This window comes from Staurois parvus, unplaced genomic scaffold (genome assembly GCF_062004578.1).
Source record: "Staurois parvus isolate SC_StPar_1 unplaced genomic scaffold, SC_StPar_1.0 ptg000656l, whole genome shotgun sequence".
Classification (NCBI taxonomy): Eukaryota; Metazoa; Chordata; class Amphibia; order Anura; family Ranidae; genus Staurois; species Staurois parvus.
The window spans coordinates 79,906-106,313 of NW_028318452.1; the positions used below are offsets into that span (position 1 = coordinate 79,906).

Sequence of the window (26,408 nt, forward strand, 5' to 3'; positions counted from 1 at the left end):
AAAAAATTTGAAAACAAAGTTTTTCTTTGTTTCTATTATAAAATTTTGCAAACAGGTCATTTTTCTCCATCACTGATATGCAATGATGAGGCTGCACTGATAGGCAGCACTTATGGGCACTGATGAGGTGGCACGGATAGGCGGCATCGATAGGCTGCACTGATGGGTGGCGCTGCTGGGCACAGGTGGATGGCACTGATAGGCACAGGTGGGCGGTACTGATGGGCACAGGTGGGCGGCACGGCTGGTCACTGATCATCAATGCTGATCCCTTCACTGACTATTGCCGGTTCTCGGCAATACTTTCTTCACGCTGTGACAGCGTAAGGAAAGTGCAGCCGATAACCGGCAACTGTATTTACCCGGTGATCTGCTGTGTCATTGAACAAAGCTGATCACATAGTAAAAGGCTGCCATGATTGGCCGTTTACTGTATCACGTGATCAGCTGTGTCCATAGGACACAGCGATCACTGGCAGCACTGGAGGTGTGCAGGGGGGCGTGTTCTGGAATGATGTCCATGGACGTCGTCCCAGAACTACACAACCGCGCTGTAGCTGTCCTTCGGCTATGGAACTGTTGGGAACTGGTTAATTGAAGAAGCCAGTTGGAAAACTGAACAGTAACTGCATCCAATGAAATGTTTGTTTTTTCTGACTTCCCCGAGTGTCTGCTGTCAGAATACAATAGCCAGTGGAGAACATTCATTCTTCCATACTGTTTAGCATAAATTGAGGAATCTATACTAGTTTATGTGATATTAAGTTTGTTTTTTGACTTATCAGGATATAAGTTTTAGTCAGTCAGTTAAACTTTGACCAACCTCGGTGATGTGTGCGGGCTATATACTAAGTCATTCTGTCATTGTGTTAGAAAATGATTCTGACAGCGAAGACAAAAGCGATGATCAAGAAGACAGTTCTTCAAGTGAAGAAGAGGATGAATCCAAAGATGAGAAGAGCTCAAAAGAGGGTAAAAGGTAATGATTTAATACAGTTTTGTACTTCATTTTAGCTTCTCTACATGTGTAATGCAGGCAACCATGTTTGGTTATTATTCCTGAGAATGAAGCATGGAACTGTATTTAGTGTGCGGTGCTCACAAGTTATTGGTCTCAGTAGCTGTTATCCTTACTGCTTTATCTTTTTCAGTGTGTTTAGCTAGTTGTATACTAAAAGGCCCCTGTCACATGGGCATCATCTGTTCAGTCATATTTTTGTTACATAGGTTTTCATCCTTTTTTTTTTTTTTTTTTAAACTTGTTCCGTTTAATAAAGCAGACCTGAATGGAAGCAGATGAAAAACTGATGTACACAGATGACGTCCTATTACATCTGTTTGCCCATAGGAATGCATTGCTGTTTTTCATCCATCAACAGACAGATGAAATATGGACAGATGGAAAGTCCATGTGACAAGGACCTAAGTGTGCTTCCTGGTTCATCTGTGCGGGGGTGAATTCTCCTCCCAATACATTCATAAAAAGCCACTGGAGGGAAGATGTCTTCGATAAACTGACATAAGCTTGCATACATTTCTGTTGCACCTGTGTTCCTTTGACATAACTACATACAGAATATAATTACATATGTATGAATAATCAATTTCCAGTGGTAATCAAGGAGACTTGAATCTCAATCTTAACTAAGCACATACTATCAGAGCTGAGCTAGGATTTGACAGAGTATCTCCTCTCGCCTGGCACATAGAGATTATTGTGACCTGATGGAGTAACCAGCACCATAAATTCTTATTCTATGACTATAAAAAATGTTTTTTGCCATACCAAAAAATAAATATACAGTTTTCTGTGTGCAGTCCTAAATGAACTAAAATCCTTAGTCCATAGTGATATATAAACAGCTCCCTACCCTCACACAGTGCCTGCAAAAGAAGACCTTAAATGCTTTACTGCACAGTTGTTGATTCCAGTTAAAGGCTTAAAGGAAATCTAAAGGCAAAACTTTTTTGTTTTTAAATAGTAGAAAATGGTTCAACCCTTTTACTGCCACTGCTGTAAGTCTTTTGGGGGGGGATACACATACTCCCAGTAGCTGCACCTGTCCGGAGTGTGTGTACACTTTACAAGCCAACTGTCTGCTTTCTAATGAAAATAGCCACCTGATCGCATTCTGTGACCCCCACAAGTGTGTAAATCTGAAACCTGATTGGTCAGTGGACACTGGTCTATGCTTTTATAGAGAAAAAATATCCAGTTGTTTATTCATATATACATGGCTTTAGATGTTAATCAAAATTAGATTACAGTTATTGGTGGAGTCATGTGGGACTGTGTGTTAAGACTGTCCAACCATAGCTCTTCGCTTCCTTCCTACCCAAGTTTGTTTTTCTCAGAAGTGTTTTTTTCACCTTTCATTTGTTTTTTTCATAAACAAAAACCCATATGGGACCCACCTGTATTGGGTATGGTAAGCTGTACTTCTACACAAAGGACTCCTTTAGGGTCTTTTTGCACATGCGGACTGATTGGGTCAGGCTGTACATTTTTCAGTCAGACCCTATTGGAACACTCATTGTTCTCTATGGGGAGTTGGATGTGAACTGACGTGTCCACTTACACCCCCCTGCATCCAATCCGATCCGCTAAAAGGAGACTGATGGGGATCCTTTCCCCACCCATCTAGCAGTTCAAGGGACAGTCAAATGTAAATGGACAGGTGGTCTGCACACATCTGACAACCCCGTGCAGAGTGGACATGGATCTGTCATCCGCCTGCTTAGCAGAGATCTGTGGAAAGAACAAAGATATTATTATACAGGATTTATATAGCGCCAACAGTTTACACAGCGCTTTACAATATAAAGGGAGACAATACAATTACAATACATTTCAGTACAGAAGGAATAGAAGGGGCCTGCTCGTGGAGCTTACAATCTAAAGGAAAGGGGAGGTGATACAAAAGGTGATAACTGCGGGGGATGATATGGCGAAGGATGTTATAGTTGCTCTGTGCAATGGTTGTGCACAGAGCAGCCCCAATCCTCCTCGGATCCCCCTCCACTGCTCCTGGCCCTTTCCACCCCGGTGAGTGCCTACCATAGCAAGCCACTTGCTATAGGGGCGCTTGTGCGGGCTTGCTCCTGAGCCAGCGATGTGTGCCTATAAGAGACAGAGTGCAGCTTGGCCCCCACTCCCTCCGCACTAGCTGTGATTGACAGTAGTGGCTTTCGCTGCTTTTTCTAAGCCAGCGTCTTTACAATCACTTTATGAAACCATTAATGTGATTTACCTGTTTCACACCTTACCAGAAACTGAGGCTGATTTGGTTGGAATTCTTTGTTGCACTTAAAGCAAGCTTAATGGTCAATAATTGCCAAGAATATGTTCCACTTCATTATATGTCTATTTTTCCTTCCTAAGCAATGTCTCGCAGTGGTCTCTGCAGACACGTTCACCCTTTGCACTGTAACCTGCCGCCAGCTCAGCTGATGAGTTTGCAGTTCAGCTCAGTTGTGGCTGACAGCCCTGATTGGGGTGCAGTACGCACTCTGCTCCTCTTATTACAGACAGTAATTAAAGCAGCTCGCCTTGCCACTTCCATAACAAACACAGCATAATGCCCCAATTATTACTTTATTAATTTAAGTCAGGATTTAATGATTTTAAAAGTGATTTATATTGTTTCTCCCACTCAGAACAAATGAAATCTGTAGGTTAAATTATTATAGGCTTTTCATCACTGCAAACACGAGCTACTACTTACCGTTAAACTCTTCTCATTAGATTCATGTATTATAATGTGTGTCAGCGTTTGAAAACAAAGGTAAACTTCTGTTATGAAGCTGTGATTTTTTTTTTTTTTTTTTTTCCCCCTCAGGCCTTGTTCACACAGGCATACTTAACCACTTCAAGTCCGGACACTTTTACCCCCTTCCTGCCCAGGCCAATTTTCAGCTTTCAGCAACGTCACACGTTGAATGACAATTGCGCGGTCAAGCAACACTGTACCCATATGAATTTTTTAGCATTTTCTTTTGAGACAGATAAAATGTTTATTTTGGTGGTATTTATTCACCACTGAGATTTTTATTTTTTTGCTATATAAATGAAAAAGTCCAAAAATTTGGAAAAAATAGTGTTTTTCTTATAAAATGTTACAAATAAATAATCTTTCTTCATAAATCTTGGCCAAAATGTATTCAGTTATCTTAGTAAAAAAAAATAACCCAAATTAGTTTATAACCAAAAAGTATAATTTTTAAAAAAAAATTTTAAGTTTTTTTATTTTTTGTATTTGTGTGTTTTTTGTTTTTTTTGTTTATTACATACTGTCACCCTAGCAGTACAGTGTCACCGTACTACTTGTGGGCGGTGATTTTTTTTTTTTTTACACTGATTGTTTTTACACCCATAAAAGCTGTAAAATCAATCATTTTTCTCTCTCTGGCTGCATGCTTACAGCCATTGAGAAATACTGTGCAAGCTGTGATTGGTCACAGCTTGTCACATGGTACAAGGCTGTTGTGAATAGCCTTGTACCATGTGACCTCTGTGATCATTCACAGATTTCACATGTTGTAAGCAATGATGTCAGAAGTAACATCTTGCTTACTACTATTCATGTGATCACTGATTGGCCAATCAGTGATCACATGATCGGGACCTCACACAGAGGTCCCGCACAGTGATCGGTGGCACCGGATCGCGGTTTTGTGCTCTCCCAGAGAGTGTGCACAGGCTAAAATGGCGGGCGCCGTTTATGAATGGAAACCCTCCCCTGCACTGCTCCCATCTGGCCGTTTATATACATGGGCCGGACGGGAAGTGGTTAATCATACACCCGTGGGAGGGCCTTGTTTGCCTGCATAGGAATGCACAGGTGTTGGTAGCTATGCCTATGTTCATGCAGCTGCTGTGTGCCCCCACACAGGTGTATTCTTAAGTTATACCTGAGTGAATGAGGCCAAAGGGATGTAGACTATAAATGCCACTTTGTGCAAAAGTAAAGTTGTACATTTCAAGTAGATGAAGTGCAATAAAGTAAAAGGTGTTGTGTACCTGTTGTATTAGAAGGAATGCAGGATCCATATACTAAACTCGTGTACAAATTTGCAAAATGTGAAAAATACTTCACTTTTTTCTTTTTAACAAGATAAATGCAGCTTGACAGTATCCATCCTACAAAGAAATATAGCAACTTTTTTTTTTTTGATCCATCGAAATTTTGCACACACCCTGATTCACCTACACATACCTGCTAATCTATAAATATACCTCTGTTTCATGCTGCAACTACATCACATCCTAAAACAGAGCTACAATTCTTGTATATTTGAACATCTAACTACAGTTTGAGTATGTGACTCTCACATACAAGTGTTTTTATTTTTAATTTTGCTATTCTTATTACCCCTTTAGAATTGGGTTCTAATTGTTTTCTTCAATTTTCAAAACGAAAATATTTTGGCTAGGGAAGAACTTTAACCGCCCTACCCGCGCCGCCATTCACAGCTGCAGATGTCTATCACCGGTTCCCGGCCGGTAATTACCAGCCAGTAATTACCAGCCGGCCCCCGATGATTACTGAGCATCTCCGACGGGTTTTGTTTACATACAATCTTCCTCCCTGTCAGCTCGAGCACACTGCTTGAGATGGCTGTGCAAAGTACAGCCGTCCCAGTCAGTGTGCTTACAGTGAAAAACACATCTCCGCCCCCTAGTAAAACACACAGTTAACCCTTTGATCGCCCCTCACATTAACCCCTTCCTGCCCAGTGCCATTAGTACAGTATCAGTGCTTTTTTTTTTTTTTTTTTTTTTTTTTTTTTAGCACTGATCACTGTGTTGGTGTCTCTGGAGATGTCAGTGACACCAAGTGAGTTCCCCCCAGTGTCAGAATGTCTGCCGCAGTCCCACTAAAAGTCGCTGATCGCCACCATTACTAGTAGGAGAAAAAAAATAATCCCATTATCTATACCGCCATTTGTAAACACTGTAACTTACACGTAAATCATTTAATTTACATGTATTGGGATTTTTTTTTCTTTAGCAAAGACATATCGCAGAATACATTTTGGCCTAAATTTATGATGAAATTTGATTTTTTTTTGTTTTTTACTAGACATGTCTAATAGCAAAAAGTCTACAATATTGTTTTTTTTTTTTTCAAAATTGTCTGTTTTTTAGCTTATAGCGCAAAAAATAAAAAACGCACAGGTGATCAAATACCACCGAAAGAAAGCTCAATTCGTGGGAAAAAAGGACTTAAATTTCATTTTGGTGCAGCGTTGCATGACCGTGCAATTGTCAGTTAAAGTAACACAGCGCCGTAACACAAAAAATGACCTGGTCATGAAGGGGGGCAAATCCTCAGGAGGGCAAGTGGTTAAAGTTTGCGATGGTGATGTTAGCTGGAACAGCAAGCGCATGATTTTGGAAATCTGCACATTTTATTAGGACAAAAAAAATACTTCCAAACTGAAGAAGGCTCAGTATCTGCTTTTTTATTTATTTATTTTTTTTAAATAAATACAGTTAAAACAGTATATATTATGGATTGCAGCCCCCTTATTAACCCCTTCAGCTCTCACTGCTTATAAGCAGGGCAACTTTTACATTTTGGCTATGAGCCTATTGATTTGGCAGTAAATGTATAATTTCTTAAATTATATTTTGTTATCTTATCACAATTGTGTTTATTGTTTTGCAATGTAATACTTTTGCTATGTTTTTTGCAATCCATAGACAAAAACATAACTTTAATTTGCTTTAGTTTTATCTATAATGTGATCTATTTAAAATTACACTGGATACTGATACACAAAACATTGCTGAGTTATCTACAAAAGTACAAATAAAGGCTTTTTCTACTTTGCTCGGTTTTTTAATACATTAAAATTAACAGGCAAAAAAGTTTAAGCCACTGATCACACTGCTGCGATTTAAAATCACGCGATTTGTGTGCAATATCCGCATGATTTCAGGTCTGATTTCTGAAGACTTTATTGCTACTTCTGAAGATTTTCAACAATTTCTTGCAACTTGCAGTGCTATTTCCATTATATTCTATGTATGTGAAATCTTAACAAAACTGCAGAAAAAGTCATGCACAAACTACTTTAGAAATCGCTGCAGCAAATCGCCCATTAGATGCGATTTCAATTAGCAAATTTCACCTGAAATGACACCGGTATGACCAGGCAATTAATAATGTTTTGAAAAAATAATCAGCAGAAAATAGTTGTTAAGGGGAGGAGAAAAAGGAGTTAGGGTAAAATAAGCTTTAAAAAAAAGGGTTAAACAGGAAGGTATTTAAAAAGAAAAACTTGACTGGACAGTTTTTATCAACAGTTTGTTAGGCGATATGTTTTTTGACAGCAGTAATCATTACAACTGCGATTTTGACTTTCGATTGTACATTTAAGAGACCAAAAGGGAGTAAATAAGAGATGTTGATTGTTAGGTTTTCACATACAATTTCTGCAGACACTAACATGGTAACCAGTGCTTTTTGTAACCATCTTTTAAATATATTAAAATTCTATGTCAATGAATGGTATTCCCAATCCAAGTGCAATTTATATGATGATCATTCATGCAAATAGATAATTTAGATATCTTGAAATGTAGCCATCGTATCTGGAATTTGTAATGTATGCTTTTAGAACATTTTGTATTAAAATTGCTTGCTTGTAAAAGTGCCTTGAGAAGATCAAACAATATTCAAATAATTGAATGTCTGCATTTGTAGTGAGTCTGAGGATGAAGAGAATACTGTAACATCAGAAAGTGAAGATTCCAGTTCTTCAAGTGAAAGTGCAAGCTCGGATTCGGGATCTGAGATTGATAGTGACTTTGAGCTACAAACACCTAAAAATATTACCAACAGCAAGGTAAGATACATGGCCCCTTGTGATGACCTCAATAATTGGTAACAGGTGTACAACATATTTATTTATACAACATACATTTCTGCATTTTAACCACATGCCGCCCAGCCACTGTAGAAATACGGCGGCATGGCTGGGCAAAACCACGTTTTAAAACGTGTGTTTTCAAAACAGGTAGGGGGCGCGCCACCGCCCTACCTGTCCTGACGATCACGGCCGCGGATGTCAGTTGCCGGGTCACAGCCGGTCGTTACCGGCTATGTCCCGGCGATTAGCGGCAATCACTGACAGAGAGCAGTAGCTGTGCTTTCTGTCAGTTCCCTGACAGCTCCTGACACGCTGATCGGGACAGAAGAGTTTATCTGTCCGGATCAGTGTGTCTCCATGCAGTACACACCCCCACCCCCTAGTAAAACACTCCCCTCACACAGTTAACCCGTTCACTGAATAATAGTTAACCCCTTCCTCCCCAGTGCCATTAGTACATTGTCAGTGTTTTTTGTTTTGCACTGATCACTGTATTGGTGTCACTGGGGATGTCAGTGACCCCAAGTCAGTTCCCCCCCAGTGTCAGAATGTCCGCCGTAGTCCCGCAGTCCCGCCATAAGTCGCTGATCGCCGCCATTATTAGTATAAAAAAAAATTAAAAATCCCAGTATCTTTCCCACCATTTGTAAATGCTATAACTTTCACGTAAACCAATTAATTTACACGTATTGGGTTTTTTTTTTTAGCAAAGACATGTCGCAGAATACATGTTGGCAGAAATTTATGACTAAATTTGATTTTTAAATTTTTTTTTACTGTACATGTTTTATAGCAAAAAGTCCAAAATATTGTATTTTTTCCTCAAAATTGTCAGCCTTTTTTTTTTATAGCGCAAAAAATAAAAAACCGCACAGGCGATCAAATACCACCGAAAGAAAGCTCAATTTGTGCGGAAAACAATTGTCCGTTAAAATAGCGCAGCGCTGTATAGCAAAAAAAGGCGTAAATTGCAGTATCTATACCATAGTTTGTAGACGCTATAACTTTCACACAAAGCAATCAATATACACTTATTGGGATTTTTTTTTACCAAAAACATGTAGCAGAATACATTTTGGCCTAAATTTATAACCAACTTTGAGTTTACTATATATTTTTTGTAGCTGAAAGTAAAAAATATCCTTTTTCTTCAAAATTTTTGGTCTTTTTTTGTTTATAGCGTGAAAAATAAAAAGCGCACAGGTGATCAAATACCACCGAAAGAAAGCTCTATTTGTGTGAAAAAAAGGACGTAAATTTCGTTTGGGTGCAGCATTGCATGACCGCGCAATTATCAGTTGAATTAGTGCAGCGCTGTGTAGCAAAAAGAGGCCGGGTCATTAAGGGGAGTAAATCCTCAGGAGGGCAAGTGGTTAAGCATATCTGTGCTCAAAATGTAAAATCACATATTCATTTCTACTTTGTATTTCAATTATTTCCAGCCTACTCCTATTATTCTCAACAATCCTTAAGTTTGTAAACTTACTTTGTGAAGATCCTCACACATTTACCTTTTGAATTCTTTGACATGCATTCACCATGCCCTGTTGGTAGGTACTGCTGTGTCACAGAATTCACAGAGCCTGCCTTTTGCACTATTGAGTTGCTGAGAGGAGGAATTTCTGGAGGCACAGCCAGTACAGGAATCACAGCTTGCAGCCAGCAATGGCATATGTAGTGCATAGAAATTAAAGGTAAACAGAAGAGGAAATGCTGTGAAGCATGCAAGAAATCCAGGAAGTTGTGGAAAGAGATGGCCAGTAGACAGGCACAATTCACAACATGAGTGGAGATTTTTCAAGTAAGCTTGTATTGAATTGCCAGATATGTTTTTTTGTTTTATATTGCTAGTACAATGCCAATGTTATAAAATTAAATTGTTATTTATTTATTTATCTATCGAGTTTATATAGCGCCAAAGGGTTTGCTCAGCGCTGTACAATAGAGGGGGGACAATACATGAAACAGTACAGTAACATCAAACAGGACACAAGGGGTAAGAGGGCCCTACTCTTTCGAGCTTACAATCTAGGAGGGAGGGGGTAGAGGTACAGGAGGAAAAGGCTGTGGGGGATGGAGTGGTAGGAGGAGGGAAGGGCAGCGGCTGTTAGGTGAGGGTGGGGTAGGCTTCCCTGAAGAGGTGGGTTTTCAGGGAGCGCCTGAAGGTGAGGAGGGAAGGTGACAGTCTGATGGATTGGGGTAGTGAGTTCCAGAGGATGGGGGAGGACCTGGAGAAGTCTTGCAGTCGTGCGTGGGAGGAGGAGACCAGGGAGCAAGATAGAAGGAGGTCCTGTGAAGAGCGAAGGGTACGGGTAGGGTGGTACCTGGGAATCAGGTCGGTGAGGTAGTTAGGGGCAGTGTTGTTCATGGCCTTATAGGTCAGAGTGAGCAGTTTGAATTTAATGCGTTGGGCAATGGGGAGCCAGTGGAGGGAGAGGCAGAGGGGGGTGGCAGAGGTGGAGCGGCTGGTGAGGTGGATGAGTCTGGCAGCTGAGTTCAGGATGGTCTGAAGCGGGGAGAGTGTGCACTGGGGTAGGCCGGTGAGGAGGGAGTTGCAGTAGTCAAGGCGTGAGATAATCAGGGATTATGACTATCGATTTCCTTTAAAGACTTGTAAAATCTTTTCTGTAAACTATAATCTCTCTATATAAATTATACAGCAGCATTTCTGCCAAAACGTTTCAGAGGTTAAAGAACATTCACATCATTCCCTGCTCCAATGAAGATTAGAGTCCAATGTCAGGATGGGAAGATTCTGCTGTCATAATCTAACCCAAAGCACTGAGCCATCGTGCTGTTTCTAGACCAGTGAAGTCATTACTGTTACAAGAACTGCAGTCGTCTTGTTTTGAAGTTATGATGTTTGTGGTTATGCATTTCAGAACAGAATGGATTCTTTTTTGTAAGAACTCAAGTACTTTTTAGGACTGTTTTATGGATGTAGTGCTAAAGATGGAGTAGGTTTATGGTTTAAGGGCAACTTCATACCTGTACAGTATGTTAATGTGCTCAGTAAACTGCACTTGACCCTTTTTTGGGAAGGCAAAGCATGGTAGTATGTACCATTTTTGTTAAGGCCCTCCATAAGCACTAAGCTGGTCTGTGTGGTAATGTGCATGTTACCACAAAGCATAGGTGTAAGCCTGGCTAAAAAGCATTAGTCAGGATAGAATGGGAGCTGAGGCATTCAGAAGGTCAGAAATCTTAGAAATTCTTGGCCTATAAACTGCCTGACACCACACTTTGTCAGTGAGTCTAGACAGTTGCAAAACATCAGCTTGTGATGCCCTTTATTTTATGTGAATGTAGGCCAAGACTTTCAGTATACCAAGGTGGGCTGATAAGAATTCTTATTTCTGTAAGACAGGTGTTAGCATTAGCAAATCACAGTTTTACTTTGAGTCAAAAACAACTTTCTTGTCCATTAGCGACAAGTGAAGTCTTTAACATTCAGGGTATAGTTTGACCAACAGGAGTGGACATGGGCTAGCCTATAGGATTTTAATTTTTGCCAAAGAGAACTCCCCCCACCACTATTCCCCCAGTGTTTGCTAGTGGCCTAGGAGGATTGACAATGAGCATTACTGTTTAAAAGATTAACCAATTTATGGCAGCATTTTTTTCATCAATCAAGACTCTTCTCTACATTGGTGCTTAAGCTTTATTGCTTCATTTGCAATGATCTGGGGCAGTCATCCTGAGCCTGACATTTGAAGTACCATATCCAGATGCCACTGAACTGGTTAATAGCTTGAAAGTTACCTTCAGGCACTAGGTTCTCTGTGGGGTGCTTTCCAGACTCCATTATGGTAAAAGCTAGCTGAGGAGTGTTTTCCAGGTCTAGAGCTGCTCACATGGTGTCTACACTTGCCCTGTCCCTGAAGACTCCCTTAGTGAGTAAGCTGATCAGACTGAGCATTGGGGGCTACCTTAATTTTGTGGGCACCATTATTCCCCTTCCAGTTGCTTTTATTGCAGGAGGAGTCATATTGGTGGAGTGTCGCCTTACCAGTTCTTTCTTTCCTGCAGCATTAAGGAAGCATCTTCCTGCTTCAACTTCTGCTTGCAGGAGCCACATAGAACGTTCATCCATTCCTACTTCCTTGCCTACTGACTTTGGTCACCTCCGGCCATCTGACCATCACCTGCTTTTGTAAATATTTAAGGTCTTGCCTCATACCCTAATCTTATAAATTGCCCTAATATTATCGGCTGCTTTTATCATGCCTACTGACCGTGCCAACATCTGCAGCTTGGATTCCTGTTGCTCTCTGCTCTAACCGTTGCTCATGATCCCTTTTAGCGCCATTGGATGCGGCTGGATCCTCCCACCTTTCAGCTAAGGTTTTTACTAGGGATGCACCGATACCCTTTTTTGATCAAAGAGTACCGATACTTCCAGTAATTCCTGTGCAATTCGCACGCGGTTTCCCCACTGCTCCTGTGTGAACCCAGGCTTGTCATAGCCTGAGTTCACACAAGAGCGGTAAAGGGAGGTTTCCCGCAGTGGAGAGTTGGAGAGAAGGGCCTGTGAGGATGTATACCTTGATGTCAGATGGAGGCAGATGCTCCATATTCTCAGCTGTAGGAGAGGAGAGAAAACGGCGGGGATTTGAAATCCCCACAGCTTTCTCTTTACTCCTTGCAGGGATGAGAGTTCGGGCTAGAATGCTTTTGATTGGTTAGAACCATCCATGTGACAGTGCTGACCAATCAGAAGCTATCTAGCCCATACTGTGATTCCTGCAAGGAGAGGAGAGAAAGCTGCTTCACAGGTCTGGGAATTTGAAATCACCATGGCTTTCTCTTCTTGCAGGGATGACAGTATGGGCTAAATAGCTCCTGATTTGTCAGCACTGTCCATGTGACAGTGCTGACCAATCAAAAGCCCTCTAGTCCGAACTATCATCCCTGCAAGTAGAGGCGAGAGAGCCACAGGGATTTCAAATCCCCTCCACTTTCTCCCCCCTTGCAGCTGAGAATATGGAGTATCTGCCTCCATGTTGTACATCCCCACACGTCCACTCTCTGCTCAGCATGGGATTGGTGCAGGGAGGTTTCCTACAAGCTTGGGTTCATACAGGAGCAGTGGGGAAACCGCATTTGATTTGGACAGGAAATGCATGCTATTTTTTGCAGTGCAATTTACATTTTTTATCGATGCAAATCACAAACGCAAAGTATCGGTTTCCGGTATCAGGAGCATTTTTACTAGTACTCGTGAAAATACTTATATCGGTAGTGAAAATACTAATATCGGTATTGGTGCATCTCTAGTTTTTACTATGGTCATGCAAGACCTTATGACCCAAATCACTGTTATTTTATGACTGTAATTGCATAAGCCACAAGCTTGCTCATGCACCATCTCCTGAAGATTCTATATCTGATTTACTTAGTAGATTAGAGCAAACCGTCACTGAGAATCTGTCTGTTTCTAAGTCACTCCAGGCTTTGACTGATGAGCTTGCCCTGAGGAATCACAGTCCATTGCTATTACTTCCAAACTAAAGAGGCTGTTTCAGGTTCTTATCAATGCATTGCACACCACTCTGAAACTAGAGGATCACCCTTTTAATTCTGCCAGTGCTGTTTTCAGTCTTGGGCCCATTAGAGTACCTAGGACTTTACCTTTGCATCACTCATCCAACATTTGCTCTACGAAGTTTAGAATCCCCCTGACAATCTCTTTGCTTTCACCAAGTACTTTTAGCCTTGTACCCATTCAGGAAGGATTGCTAACAAAAGCGGTCTACTCTGCTCTGGATCCTACAGTGTCCCGCCTTAACAAAGCAACTACAATCCTCATGGGGAGTGCACCTGTCTTTAAGGACCCAACTGATAAGCTGTTAGAGGTTACCTGCTCTTGTTGGAAGACCCTGCTCCCTCATCCCATCTTGGCTGTGACTTTTAATTTGCCTAAACATGGCTGAATGGTCATATTCCCTTTAAAGCATTCTTATCATTGCTGATGTTAATCTCTCAGATGCATGGAGCAAATGGCTGTGGCTTTAAAAAAAGAAATCCAGTTAACCTAAGAATTCTCCCTTAAGGTTAATGATTTGTTTCTGTCTAGGGGAATTGTTACATCAGATTTACTTGACAAGATCCCCTGCTTCTGCAGGTTCCTTTGCACAGCTAACCTGGTCCCTGTATCCTCTTCTACCCTGCACTCCAGTGGTTTAAGGTGCTCTTATATAATCAAGACTGATACAAGGTTCATACCCCTGCATTGGATTTTAGGGCAAAAAGGGACAGTCCACCACCAGTGCATAGAGGAATGGAGAATAATGTACCTAAAAGTTTCTTGCTGCCACTAGACAGAAGGTTTTATGGAGTTGGGCAAACCTTTTTTTTTTTTTTGGTAATTATTATATAGAATATGAGAGGGTTATAACACCTGTCAGTTTTTGTTTTGTTTTTTCCATCTTTGTTCCTTAGGGAATATTTCCCTTCACTTCCTGTCCCAGAGCCAAAACAGGAAATGAGAGTAAATCCCTTCAAAGTGATGGCTGTCACTAGAACTAGTGTCTCCATTGAAAGATTTCCCCTCTTACTGTTCCGGGGTCAACCCAAAATTTGTGGTTTTCTTTTACTTTCACTTTCGATGAGAACGGTAAACAGGACAAATAAAGTTGGCATCTCAATCAAATCCCTGGACAGACCGATTCATTTGCCACAGAGAACTAGGTTGCTTCTGGCCTGTTAGCTCAGGAATCTGGCTCTGGAATCAGGGAATTCCTTCAATTATATCTTCTACAACACCCTCACAAAGAATGACAGGCTGGGGAGGAGTCCTTGGCACCCAGGCAGTTCAAGGTTTAGTTATTGGAAGTCTTCTCTCCTGAACAGCTTTTGCAACTTCAGGAAATTTGGTTGGCTCTGAAGCTTTGGACCATCCTGCTGGAAGGTAATCCACCCCAATTTCAGTTGGAATAACACCACAGTAGTTGCGTACATCAATCATCAAGGAGAAACCAGAAATTTTGCTGTGACAAGAGATTTGTGTATTTCCTCCTGTGAAACATCTTCCTCGCCTGCTTAGCAGGATCAAGATGGAGGGCTTTCCAGTAATCTTCACTGCTCCGAATTGGCCCAGACAGTTGGAGTTTATACAATTATGCTAGTTTACACACGCGTGTAAACTCTACCTATACTCTTCTCAGAATACAGGTTTGAGGCATGTTTTATGCCACTAAACTCTGCTCTAAAATACAAATGTAAATGCCACAGTGTGTTCAAAGGCATACAAAAGAGTTTCTCCTAAAAGCAGCTTTTTTTTCTACCCGTGTGCATGAGGCCTAAGACGTGTGGTTTCCACTCTAGCAGTCTTTAAATGCATTTTTGGCCCCCAGCATTATCCGGTTTCTTCCCTCCCTATGCTGTTTCAAAGACTGCTGGCCTCTCATGTCCTGAAGTGAGAATTTGCTATTATAACTTTCTGGATCTCATCACCAAGCTTCCAACATTCTTGTAGGGGCAACTGCTGGGAGGAGGGTGCCCTATACCATTCCCCAGAACTACATCTCCCCAGAGCCCTTCCCTTACACCCCGTCGGCAGGCTTTTGGTAATCAAGCCACCAACATGCGTGTGGGGTTCTGGGGATCATGGGTGCAACTTCAGTCTCCTGCAGACAGGTCCTATGACTTTCTGTTCATACTTCCGAATGGCCTGTCAGTTGGAAAGTTGCTTTGTGGGCGAAGCCCCGAACAGCCATACCTATTTTGAAATGTGACAGCAGGGAGAGGAATGGGGGTAATGTGTAACAGTTCAGAAGGTGAACTTCTTTTTTTTTTTTTTAGCAGTCACTGGATTTCTGGCAGGATCATCAGAAAATAATAAAACGTGACAAATATGCGGGTATATATTTTTCATTAAAGTGGAACTTTAGCCCGAAAATTAAGTCCTGCTTGATTACTTCAGGCTGGCCTGATTTGTAGGTGTATCTATGTAAAACATTAAAAAAGTGCCTTTACTGTCTAAAATCCAGTAATACACTGTGTCACCCTGCTCTGCAGATGCTCAGTTGCTCTCTGTATTTCGGCACACTTCCAAAAATCAGAGCCACTAGAGGCTGATCTTCTGACAGCCTAAAGATTTGATGCAGCTCATAGGCTCTGGGCTTCAGCAAAATGGCAGCCTTCAGCAAAAAGAAACGGGAACAATGCTGGAGGCAATTTACAGCAATTTAGTAGCATAATTATTAATATGGAATGCATGTCCCTTGCTTAAGAACATCATTTTTTTTTTATCACGTTGTTAAGGGTAAAGTTTTGCTTTAACAGGTATTAGCTACTGAGCAGTAACTTTATCATGCAATATTGTAACATCAGGTAGTAGCTGTTTGTGTGGACTTGAATACCACTTCATTAATCAGTTTCCTTTTTATCAGTCCAAACTTGTTTTTGTAGCACATGCAGTACAAATTATATAATTTAAAATCCTTAAGAGAAAAAAAACAATCTGACATAGCAGAAAGCTCAAACTTTTGTATGAATGCGGAGCCGCAGTCTAAACAAATATAAATATTCATAGTCCTTTCCCTCTGAGCAGCACTTTCAGGAAGTGCCATTATCATGTCTTAAATAGCTAAACTATATTTCTGGCTGATAACTTTTTAAGAGGCAATCCAAGGTGCCGGTCGGTGATCAGTCAGAGCATGTGAGTTTTGAATGATGCTGAACACATAAATATTTTGGAAGGCAAGGTAAAATCCAGCCAGTAAACCGCAATTCATGTGCTTTTTTTCACGTGTCTCTGTGGCTCTTGGCGCGGTGTGAAAATTCTCATTTTCTACACTTTGCAGTCAGAAGCTATGAATAATGCATAGCGCAAGAGAAATCCTCAATCTCCTGCTTCATCTACTATATGCTTTTATCCAGCTTCTGTCTCTATTAACAAGATGAATTGTAAATGGGGGAATCTAGATGCAATGTCCCCATCACATCTTCTGTGAGACCCACACTGTCTTCTGCAGGGAAATGAACGTCGGTCTATTGAAGGGACTTAAAAGAGAAATTATTATGGTGAAAACAATTCTGTATTATTGGATGACACTTGACATACATTAATTCTTGCGCCTGTGATGCATTTCATTTCTTAGCTTACTTAGTTGACTGTATATAAATACTGTTTTGGGCTTACTCATATATCTTTTTTTCTATATATAAGAACATCAGAATCCCAGATTTACATTCCCAGTTCTGCATTTTCCTACTTCTCAACTGAGATTTTTTTTTGGGGTCCCCTTACATTATATGTTTTGTATGCAAAGCTTCTTATAGTGCTCCCATAGTTTACTGTACATCTTCCTTCTAGTCTTGTCACATGCAGCATCCTCCTTTTAGATTCTACCACTGATATTTTGGGAACTGTTCTTGTGTGTTCCAGCCTCATGCAATGTTCCTCGCTGCATGACAGAAACCCATACTGTTATAGCATTGTATAAAACTGTGTGTAGCTGAGATGGGGAAAAAATACAGATTGTCAAAGTTTGTCGCTTTTTTTAAACAAAATTGATTTAAAGTGGTTGAAAGGTAAAAATTTTTTTTTTTGTTTGTTTTTTAATAACAAACATGTTATACTTATCTGTTCTGTACAATTGTTTTGCACAGCACAGCCCTGATCCTCCTTTTCTCGAGTTCGCCACTGACGCTCCTTCATCAAGTGCCCCTATAGGAAACTGCTTCATATGGTGGCACCAGTGTGAACTCAGCCCTGCCCCCCCCCCCCCCCACTCTTTCATCAGAGGACTTGATTAGCAGTAGCAGGAGCCGCTGGCTCCTGCTGCTGTCAATTTGCCCTGTGGGGAGGGAAAAAGAGGAGAGAGCCACTGCTCTCATGCATATAGCTAGATCACTGGATGGGGCTTAGGTAAGTATAAGTGGGATTTTGAGGGGAAACTGGATACAGATTTTTTTTTACCTTCATGCATTTTGTGCATGAAGGTAAAAAAAAAACTTCAGTCTTTTGAGACACTAACTTTAATTCTTCATAAAGTATACTACAGTTCCATGTTAGAAAATGCATTTTCATTTCAAATTGTAGACTGGTAGGATGTATTTAATGTGGTTGTAAAGGTAAAAGGTTGTTTTTTGTTTTTTTATCTGTATGTATTGATGCAAAATACCTTCCGTTTGCAGCCCCTCCCCAGCCCCCCTTATACTTACCTGAGCCCGATCTTGATCCAGCGCTGTGCCCGAGAGCAGTTTTTCCTCTCTCCCCTTCCCCCCTCGCTCTCTGTCCCCCACCCCCTCTCTCCCCCCTCTCTCTCCCCCCTCTCTCTCCCCCCACCCCCCTCTATCCCCCCCTCTCTCCCTCTACCCCCCCTCCCCCTCTCCCTCTACCCCCCCTCCCCCCTCTTTCTCTCCCCTCCCTCCCCCCTCTTTCTCTCCCCTCCCTCCCTCTTTCCCCCCTCCCTCCCCCTCCCTCCCCCCTCCCTCCCTCCCCCTCCCTCCCCCCCTCCCTCCCTCCCCCCCTCCCTCCCCCCTCCCTCCCCCCTCCCTCCCTCCCTCCCCCCTCCCTCCCTCCCTCCCTCCCCCCTCCCTCCCTCCCTCCCTCCCTCCCTCTCCCTCCCTCCCTCTCCCTCCCTCTCTCTCCCCCCCTCTCTCTCCCCCTCTCTCTCCCTCCCTCTCCCTCTCCCCTCTCCCCCCTCTCTCCCTCCCCTCCCTCTCTCCCCCCTCCCTCTCTCCCCCCTCCCTCTCTCCCCCCTCCCTCTCTCCCCCCTCCCTCTCTCCCTCCCCTCCCTCTCCCCCTCCCCTCCCTCTCTCTCCCCCTCCCCTCCCTCTCTCTCCCCCTCCCCTCCCTCTCTCTCCCCCTCCCCTCCCTCTCTCTCCCCCTCCCTCTCTCTCCCCCTCCCTCTCTCTCCCCCTCCCCCTCTCTTCCCCCTCTCCCCCCTCCCCCTCCCTCTCTTCTCCCCCCTCCCTCTCCCCCCCTCCCTCTCTCCCCCTCCCTCTCTCCCCCTCCCTCTCTCCCCCACCCTCTCTCCCCCTCCCTTTCTCTGTCTCCCCCCTCTCTCCCCCCCCTCTCTCTCTCCCTGCCATCCCTTTCCCCTCTCTCCCTCCCCCCTCTCTCTCTCCCCCCTCCCTCTCCCCCTTCCTCTCCCCTCCCTGACCTCTACCCCTCCCCTCCATCCCTCCCTTCCCTTCCCTCCATTCCTCCCTTCCCTTCCCTCCCTCCCCCTCTCTCCCCCTCCCCCTCTCTCCCCCCCTCTCTCCCCCTTACTCCCCCTCTCTCCCCCCCTCTCTCCCCCTTACTCCCCCTCCCCCTCTCTCCCCCTTACTCCCCCTCCCCCTCTCTCCCCCTTACTCCCCCTCCTCTCTCCCCCTTACTCCCCCTCCTCTCTCCCCCTTACTCCCCCTTACTCCCCCTCCTCTCTCCCCCCTCTCTCCCTCCCCCCTCTCTCTCTCCCCCCCTCTCTCTCTCCCCCCCTCTCTCTCTCCCCCCCTCTCTCTCTCCCCCCTCTCTCTCTCCCTCCCTCTCTCTCTCCCTCCCTCTCTCTCTCCCTCCCTCTCTCTTTCCCTCCCTCTCTCCCTCCCTCTCTCCTCTCCCCCCCTCCCCCTCTCCCCCCCCTCTCTCCCCCCCCCTTCTCCTCACTGGCCATGGAGGCAGTGAGGGGAGCTATTAGTTCCTGCTGCTGTCAATCACAGCATGTGAGGAGAGAGCAAGAGACGAGGCCCTGTGTCTATGGGCAAACCTGCACTGTATATATCACAGATAGAACATATTACACGATGTAACAAGTGTTCTGTCTCTTTACAGAAAACTGAAAGTAAGCCTGTCAAACCAAAGGAGCCACCTAAAAAAGCTATGTCACTGCTAGATCTAGATGACTGTAAGTATTGTTAAATATTGTAATTCCATAGATTGCTGACATAAATGCTATGTTAAAGGATATTTTGTCATGAAAATTATTTCAGCAAGTAGTATCTAGATTTCTACAGTCTGTATTTCTCACATATTTATTGTGTTTTTATCTCTGCTTCTTTATTTTCTATTTCCTTTGAATTTTCACATTACTCTTGTCAGCTTCAAAATAGTGTTGGGTATGGGAGTGGACCAGTTTTAGAGATGTTGTAAAGGCTCAGTTTTTGCTTTAAATGGATCATTCCATGCTGTTGTAATGACCTTTGTTGGCTTTTTTTTACATTGCCCAGATTAACAGGCTGTAGGGGCATATGTTTCTGTCCTTGCATTATATGTGTGCCACAGGAAAATGCTTTTTTCAGTGTTATTGCCAGAGTCTTGGAGCATATAGTTCTTGTGTTTTAAGTGAATTTCATTACCAATTATAAACAGTCCTCAACTTTTCTCTCTAGGGTTCACTGTGGACCTCTTTAAAGTGGTATTTAACCCAAAAGCAAACATTTATTCATGTAAAACTTTTATAATCCCAAAGGAAAAAAAATGTTGCTGTAACTGATTGTTTGACTTCAGTGTGAGCTGGAGTTTGGCTTTAATTTGTTTGTGTATCTAAATCTGCTAGTACATCTAACACTCCCCCAGATGGACAATTTACAAAGGTGCCCCTTTGCACCTTCATCCAGATTTGGTGCTCTCTAATACATGAGGTGTATTACTGGCCAGGTCACCAGGTGAAAACAGAGGGAATAGCCTAAACAAAGAAAACTAATGCAGCCACCATATCTAATGGTTAGTAAGCTGCATTATATTACAGTTTTGGTTTTGGGTGTAATACTGTTTAAGAGTACAAATGTCCATTTTAATAAGATCTACACTAATCCATGCTTCCTAGCGCTCCTAACCTAATCTCCTCTAGACCTCTCCTCCCTTTGCCCAGCTGCATATGTGTTTTATAAGGACAGCTGCGGTCCACTTCTTCTTTTACCAGCGACTACAGCTGTACATCAAGCCCTCATACACTGATACTAGAGCCATATTTTGAGAATGTGGATGCTTGAAGTTTAGCTCCATACACAGTGGCTCAGTGCACAGGCACAGCCAGTGCTGACAAGGATGATAGCAAGGAGCAGGTTACAGCTGTCCTGCTAGGTAAGTAAGAAGTTGGGGGCGGGGGTTGAGGTGTTCTTGTTAAAGGGTAAAAAACAGCAAATAAAAAATATATAGCTTATACAATTACTACGCAAGTTATATTGTGATTGAATGTTGTTAAAAATTACTTTTCCTTTTCAATCTGCAGCACTGTAATTTTCTGTAACATGCAATGACAACCTGGAGGTGTTCTGTACACAGAATGTGTACAGAATGCCCCCCAGAAACATCATTTTCTGCTTGTGGGATTGGCTTACTGATTTTCCCAGTTTGCACTAAGATACAAGTCAGATTTCAGACATCCCCTGCAACAAAAATTTGATTTTTGGTGAGATACTCCCTATAGGAAATGACAGCTAAAGGGATGCAGACCTGATAATTTAACTCACTAGAGCTTTGCAAGTGCAGCAGCTGATTGATAATTATGAAACCACATGAACATAGACAAACAAACCTCTCTCTTCAGAAAAACAAATGTTAGGAATCTGCAACAAAGTTTGTTAAAAATCTTGCATTGTTCATTCATGACCCAGAGGGGAATATTTTTTTTTTTTTTGCAACAAAACGTGGAGTTACTCTTTAATGAGTTTAGGTGAGTTCTTGTCTTTCCTTTTTAAAGGTGCAGCTGCAAATTGTTATATTGTATAGTATTATTCATTTCAGTGCTTTGCAATAATATAAGAAGATACACTGACCTAGAGCCTTATAAGATCATAATTGAAACAGACTACATAGTAGATTAGGGGTCATCAACCTTTTCCACATAAAAGTGCCATTTTTACCAACATCTGACAGGCAGCGTGCCATTGAGTATGCTGTAGTCTCAGTGTTTGTTGTTTTACATTTTTGCTCCTATAGCTTTACTGCTAATGGCAAGTTAAACTCCCTACTGCATCCCATAAAGATATCAGATCAGCCCAAATTTCTATACCTTAAGACCTCAGGTTATCTCCAATTTTCTGCAATTTCAACCCCCAATCAGCCCATTAGAATCGTACATCACGGGACACAGAGGAGTTTGTATTCATGACTATTTGGATTATACTGACACCTTAAGGTGAATGGACATTGGCTAAAAAAAAAGTCTGTAACCTCCACCCAGGCATAACTCCTCGCAGCTCAGCTAAGCCTCAGTTTTGTGCTAGTGTCTGTAGGTGATGGATGTGCTTCCCTGTGTTTCTTTGCCACACATGTGGAACAAGCCGTGTGACTAGAGAGATCTTTTTGGTCACACAGATTGTTCCACATGTGCGTCCCCCTTTTCTCCATGGAGCCTTAAAGTAGAAGAAAAGCCTGAGTCAAACTACTTTTAAAAATGTTCCCTCCCCCCACCTAACCTGTATAAAAAGATCTGTATACTTACCTATTTTTTGATCACTCTGCTCCAGTCACGTGATCCTGCAGCTCCTGCTCAGGAAGTGCTTACAGCGGAGCTCCACCCAAAAGGGGAAGTTCCGCTTTAAGGACTGCTCCCCATTAAAGATTGGCACCTTGTGGGGGTGGGTGTCCTCCCTCCCTCCCTGTAGTGTTTTGGGACTCGTGACAGGTCCCAGAAGACTACAGAACCATTCATGAAGCGCAGCGCTACTCGCTCATGCGCAGTGGGTACCCGGCTGTGACTGTGGGACCGAGGGACACGTAAGTGGCTGTTTTTTAAAAGTCAGCAGCTACAGTTTTTGTAGCTGCTGACTTATTTTTTGACAGGGTGAGTGGAATTCCGCTTTAACAACAGATGGGATTTCCAGGAGCCATGACATCACCCATTGGCTCCCATCCCTCCTTTCCCTGTGCTAGCTACTCGCTGACACATGGAAGTCAGAACTGCAGGATCATGTGACTGAACCCGAAGCTGATTAAATAAAAAAACAAATGTATACAGGTTAGGCAGGAAAGGTAAGAGGAGGGGGGAGGATGTATTTTTTGTTTTGCAGACTTCTTTTGAACCTTTCCGGGAGAGTTCCTTGTCACTCCTTGCGTAAAAGGTTTTGTTTTGCCATTACCTCAGCTTGAAGGGTCTCTGATTTCATTGCACTTTCCTGCAAGGAAACTTTTAGATTCTTCCCGAGAATAAGGTGGTGTTGAAGAATGTGACCTCTTCTTTAAGGTCATTTCTACGTTCACCTGAATTTGGGAATTGTGTGCATTGACATAATTCCAAGATTCCTAAGGAAAATGCACTTCACTCTTTGGATGTTGTTTTTAGCTGTTCACGTTTCTGTCTATGGCTTAATTTTGACAGTGCAATTCCCTGTTTGTTTTGCCTGAAGGTCCTCTTAAGGATCAGTCTGTTTCCTGGTCTGCTATTTATAATTGGATTCGTCCGCTCATTTCTCTGCCCTGTGGTATTAAGGATTTGGTTCCTCCATTCTGGGTCAAGGCCCAGTCTACCACAAGTGTCAGTACTTCCTGGCATCAAGCTTCTGTTGTTCAGGTTTGCAAGGCTGTGCCTGGTCTTTTCACACATGTATGAAGTTCCACCAGGGCAGATGGTTACGCCTCTGTGGACACCAGTTTGCAGCAGAACACCTTGCAAGTGGCTTTTTGTGATGGTTTTTTGATTGTTGACCTTGTTGCTATGTTGGCCACCCCTCATGTTCAGTGCTTTGGGACATATCAAGTAGTCATGAATATGAACTCTGTATCCTGTGATGTACAATTAAAAAATGTTAATTTTTGGTTTACCTGTAAAATCCTTTTTTTTTTGAGTAAATCACAGGACAGAGAGATATCTCCCCTCCTGCTTGTTCCTCATTCCCTGTTACAAAGATGGGGATTCCTGCCTTTTTTTGGCCAGTGTCCATTCACCTGAAGGTGGCAGGATAACCCAAGTAGCCATAAATATGCATCAGCAGGGCACATTACAATAGCGGAGTTGCTTCCGGCACAGGGAAGCTGCTGTGATAGAATCCTGTTTTGGCGCACTGACAGCCTTCCCCTCTCATCCAACCCCATGTGATGTCATATACAAGTGTCTGGGATGGACAGGCGTGGAGGGTTGTCGGAAACCAGCACCATGCGCTCAGGGTGTTTCTTCCATGCACCGCTCTCCATGAGGGGGAAGAGCATTTTAGTGTCACCAGTCTGCAATTGATGGGTAGATTGCTGAAGAACCCCGGTCAAGGAACCTTGTGTTTTAAAGTAACATTTTAAATATTTTAACTCCGCAAGTGCTTGTGTCTTTGTGTACTTTAAGTAAAGAAGAATTTCTGCAATTCCAGTCATACAGCAATCCTTTTTAACTTTGAATTGCTATACCAGTGGGAAACTGGATATAGTAGGGAGCTGACAGCACAGGCTGTCCTGGTATGGTGGTGTTGCTGCAGATTTGTATTTTTTTTTTTTTTTTGTATCCATCTTTCCTAACTTTGTAGAAACTGATTTGATCAATTTCCCATTTTTCTCCTAAAACAGTGCACTGGTTGACTGTTGAACATGATTCATTCTCTCAAATGCCCTTTGTAGTTAACATATGTTATCATAAGTCAAGTCATTTTTTACGCTCACAATGTTTTATAAATTTAGAGATGAATTATAAAATGACAGTCTGGTTGTATTGCAGCCATATCACTGCTTAAAAGGGAAATGTATGTTTTTATGTGCTTAGTGCTTTGCTGGCTTTGGGACTTTAAAGCTGATACATCACTATTAAATGAATACTAAGAAGAGAGTACTTCATAGGCAACTGCAGACTTCTTAAAGTGTTACTAAACCCAGGACCCTACATTCACTATATCTGATCTCTCACAGTACACACAACATGGAAGTGCAATTATTTTAGTAAATATAAACTGCTAAATACCTTTTCTCATCAGAAGTTAGAGCAGTTCTGTGGCTTCTATCAGTGTTCAGCCAAGCACTAGCTTAAGCTTGTAGGAGGAGTTTTCTTTCTGCTCTAGGAGGATGCAAAACCCCTGACCTCTGTCTGACCAGTGCTGATTGGCTCTGTGCTGATCACATGCTCTCTCCCAATAAAAAACAAAACCTCTCTAACCATACACACAAAACTGTGCATGTGCAAAATGCCTACCATTCAGTCTGTCTTATCAGGAGATAATAGGTGGTCACTTTAAACAAGGGGAGGAACAGAGCAATCAGTATCAAACAGCCTTTTACACAATGCAGAGGATTAACCCCTTAGGTTCCACAGTGAGTATAACAAGCAAGCTTTACTGCATATACAGACTGATTTTACTGTTGTGGGTTTAGTAACACTTTAAAGGAAGCCTGCATTTTATGAATGGGCTGTAAAATGCAGGCTGTGGTTTAGAGTTACCCTATGGAGGTTAAGCTTATCACTACTAGATTGGGAATCTGCAGTATATATAACCTGATTTCTCTGCCCTTCTGATCTATTTTTATATAGTAGCTTCCGGATGAGCCTCTTCTCTTTGATTTAATCTTGCTCACTTGGCCACAAGGATAAATATGTAATTTACATATGCACTTTTTCATATTTTCCTGATTAAACAAAAGTAGAAATAAATCCACAAAAACTATATAGCAAATAAGTCTGGTAAAACATTGAACTATATATCTACCCAGTGAGAGGAACAATCTTTTCTAAATTAATATTTTAGACTTGTCATTTATACCTTTGAAATTGACAAAAATACTGAAATATTGTTTTTTACCCTCCTCTTCTAGTTAATGATGTATCGACTCCTGTTGCTGTTGTTGCCAAACCTTCAGTGCTTTCTCCTAGTTTAATAGCCGATCTTCAAGGTTTATCCCTTTCCACCTCATCGCCAGTAATAAGTGTAAGTTATGTTTGGCTCTTTTCTTATTTGATCACTTCATGAGATTTACGAAATATAAAAGTTTTTAATTCACTACTTTGCTTTTGCATATCAGACTTTGTATACAACCCCTTTTGAAAGTTGATTATACCTAGATCCAAAAAAAAAAAGTCAATTTAACTAACACATACTGATGCTGCTGTTAGAGTAGGGACTGTCCAGAGATGTATCACTTGACATAGTTGGTCAGCTTAAGCATGTATTATAATAAATGCGAAGGATCCCTGTTTTTTGAGCAATAGTTTGCTATGAATATGCATGGATAGAAGGCTATGTTCACTTTTTGGAACATGTTACTATTATGTAGGATGTAACATGTTCTAGCTCACCCCCTCACCTCTTCCCCTGTGAAAGCGGGAAGGGGATCCTCTCCCTGCACCCCCGTCACATTTTAAACACCGAAATCTGTGAATGAAGAAACTACAAGTCCTGTCTTTCACTATAGCAGATGGCTTGTAGTTAATCGCCGCTTCCTTCAGCTTTCTAACAGCCCATACTGTGCTACAGGCAACAAAGTTGGAGTAAGTGTCTGCAGGAGCCTGTTTTGCATGCTCTTTGGGGTTAATTAATAAATGCACTTTTTTTAATGGAAAAATATGTGCATTTATAATTTTTTCCTAAAAGGTGAACTTATTTAACATATGGTTACACCGCTAGTATATTATGTGTTGTATAAATGGAAGCCATTTAGGTACCTGAATACCGACATATCTCCATTTTTA

The 26,408-nt window shown here is 42.2% G+C and overlaps 1 protein-coding gene across 1 annotated transcript in view; it reads left to right on the top strand.

Moving 5' to 3' along the window:
* LOC149448799 (AP-3 complex subunit beta-1-like) overlaps positions 1 to 26,408 on the top strand; it is a 229,597-nt gene that overhangs the window by 73,579 nt on the left and 129,610 nt on the right. Inside the window, exons 7-10 of the mRNA XM_089694209.1 lie at positions 874 to 979; positions 7,713 to 7,854; positions 19,640 to 19,712; positions 25,535 to 25,647. Coding sequence (XP_089550335.1) covers positions 874 to 979; positions 7,713 to 7,854; positions 19,640 to 19,712; positions 25,535 to 25,647 — 434 coding nt within the window. The remainder of the gene's footprint in view (positions 1 to 873; positions 980 to 7,712; positions 7,855 to 19,639; positions 19,713 to 25,534; positions 25,648 to 26,408) is intronic.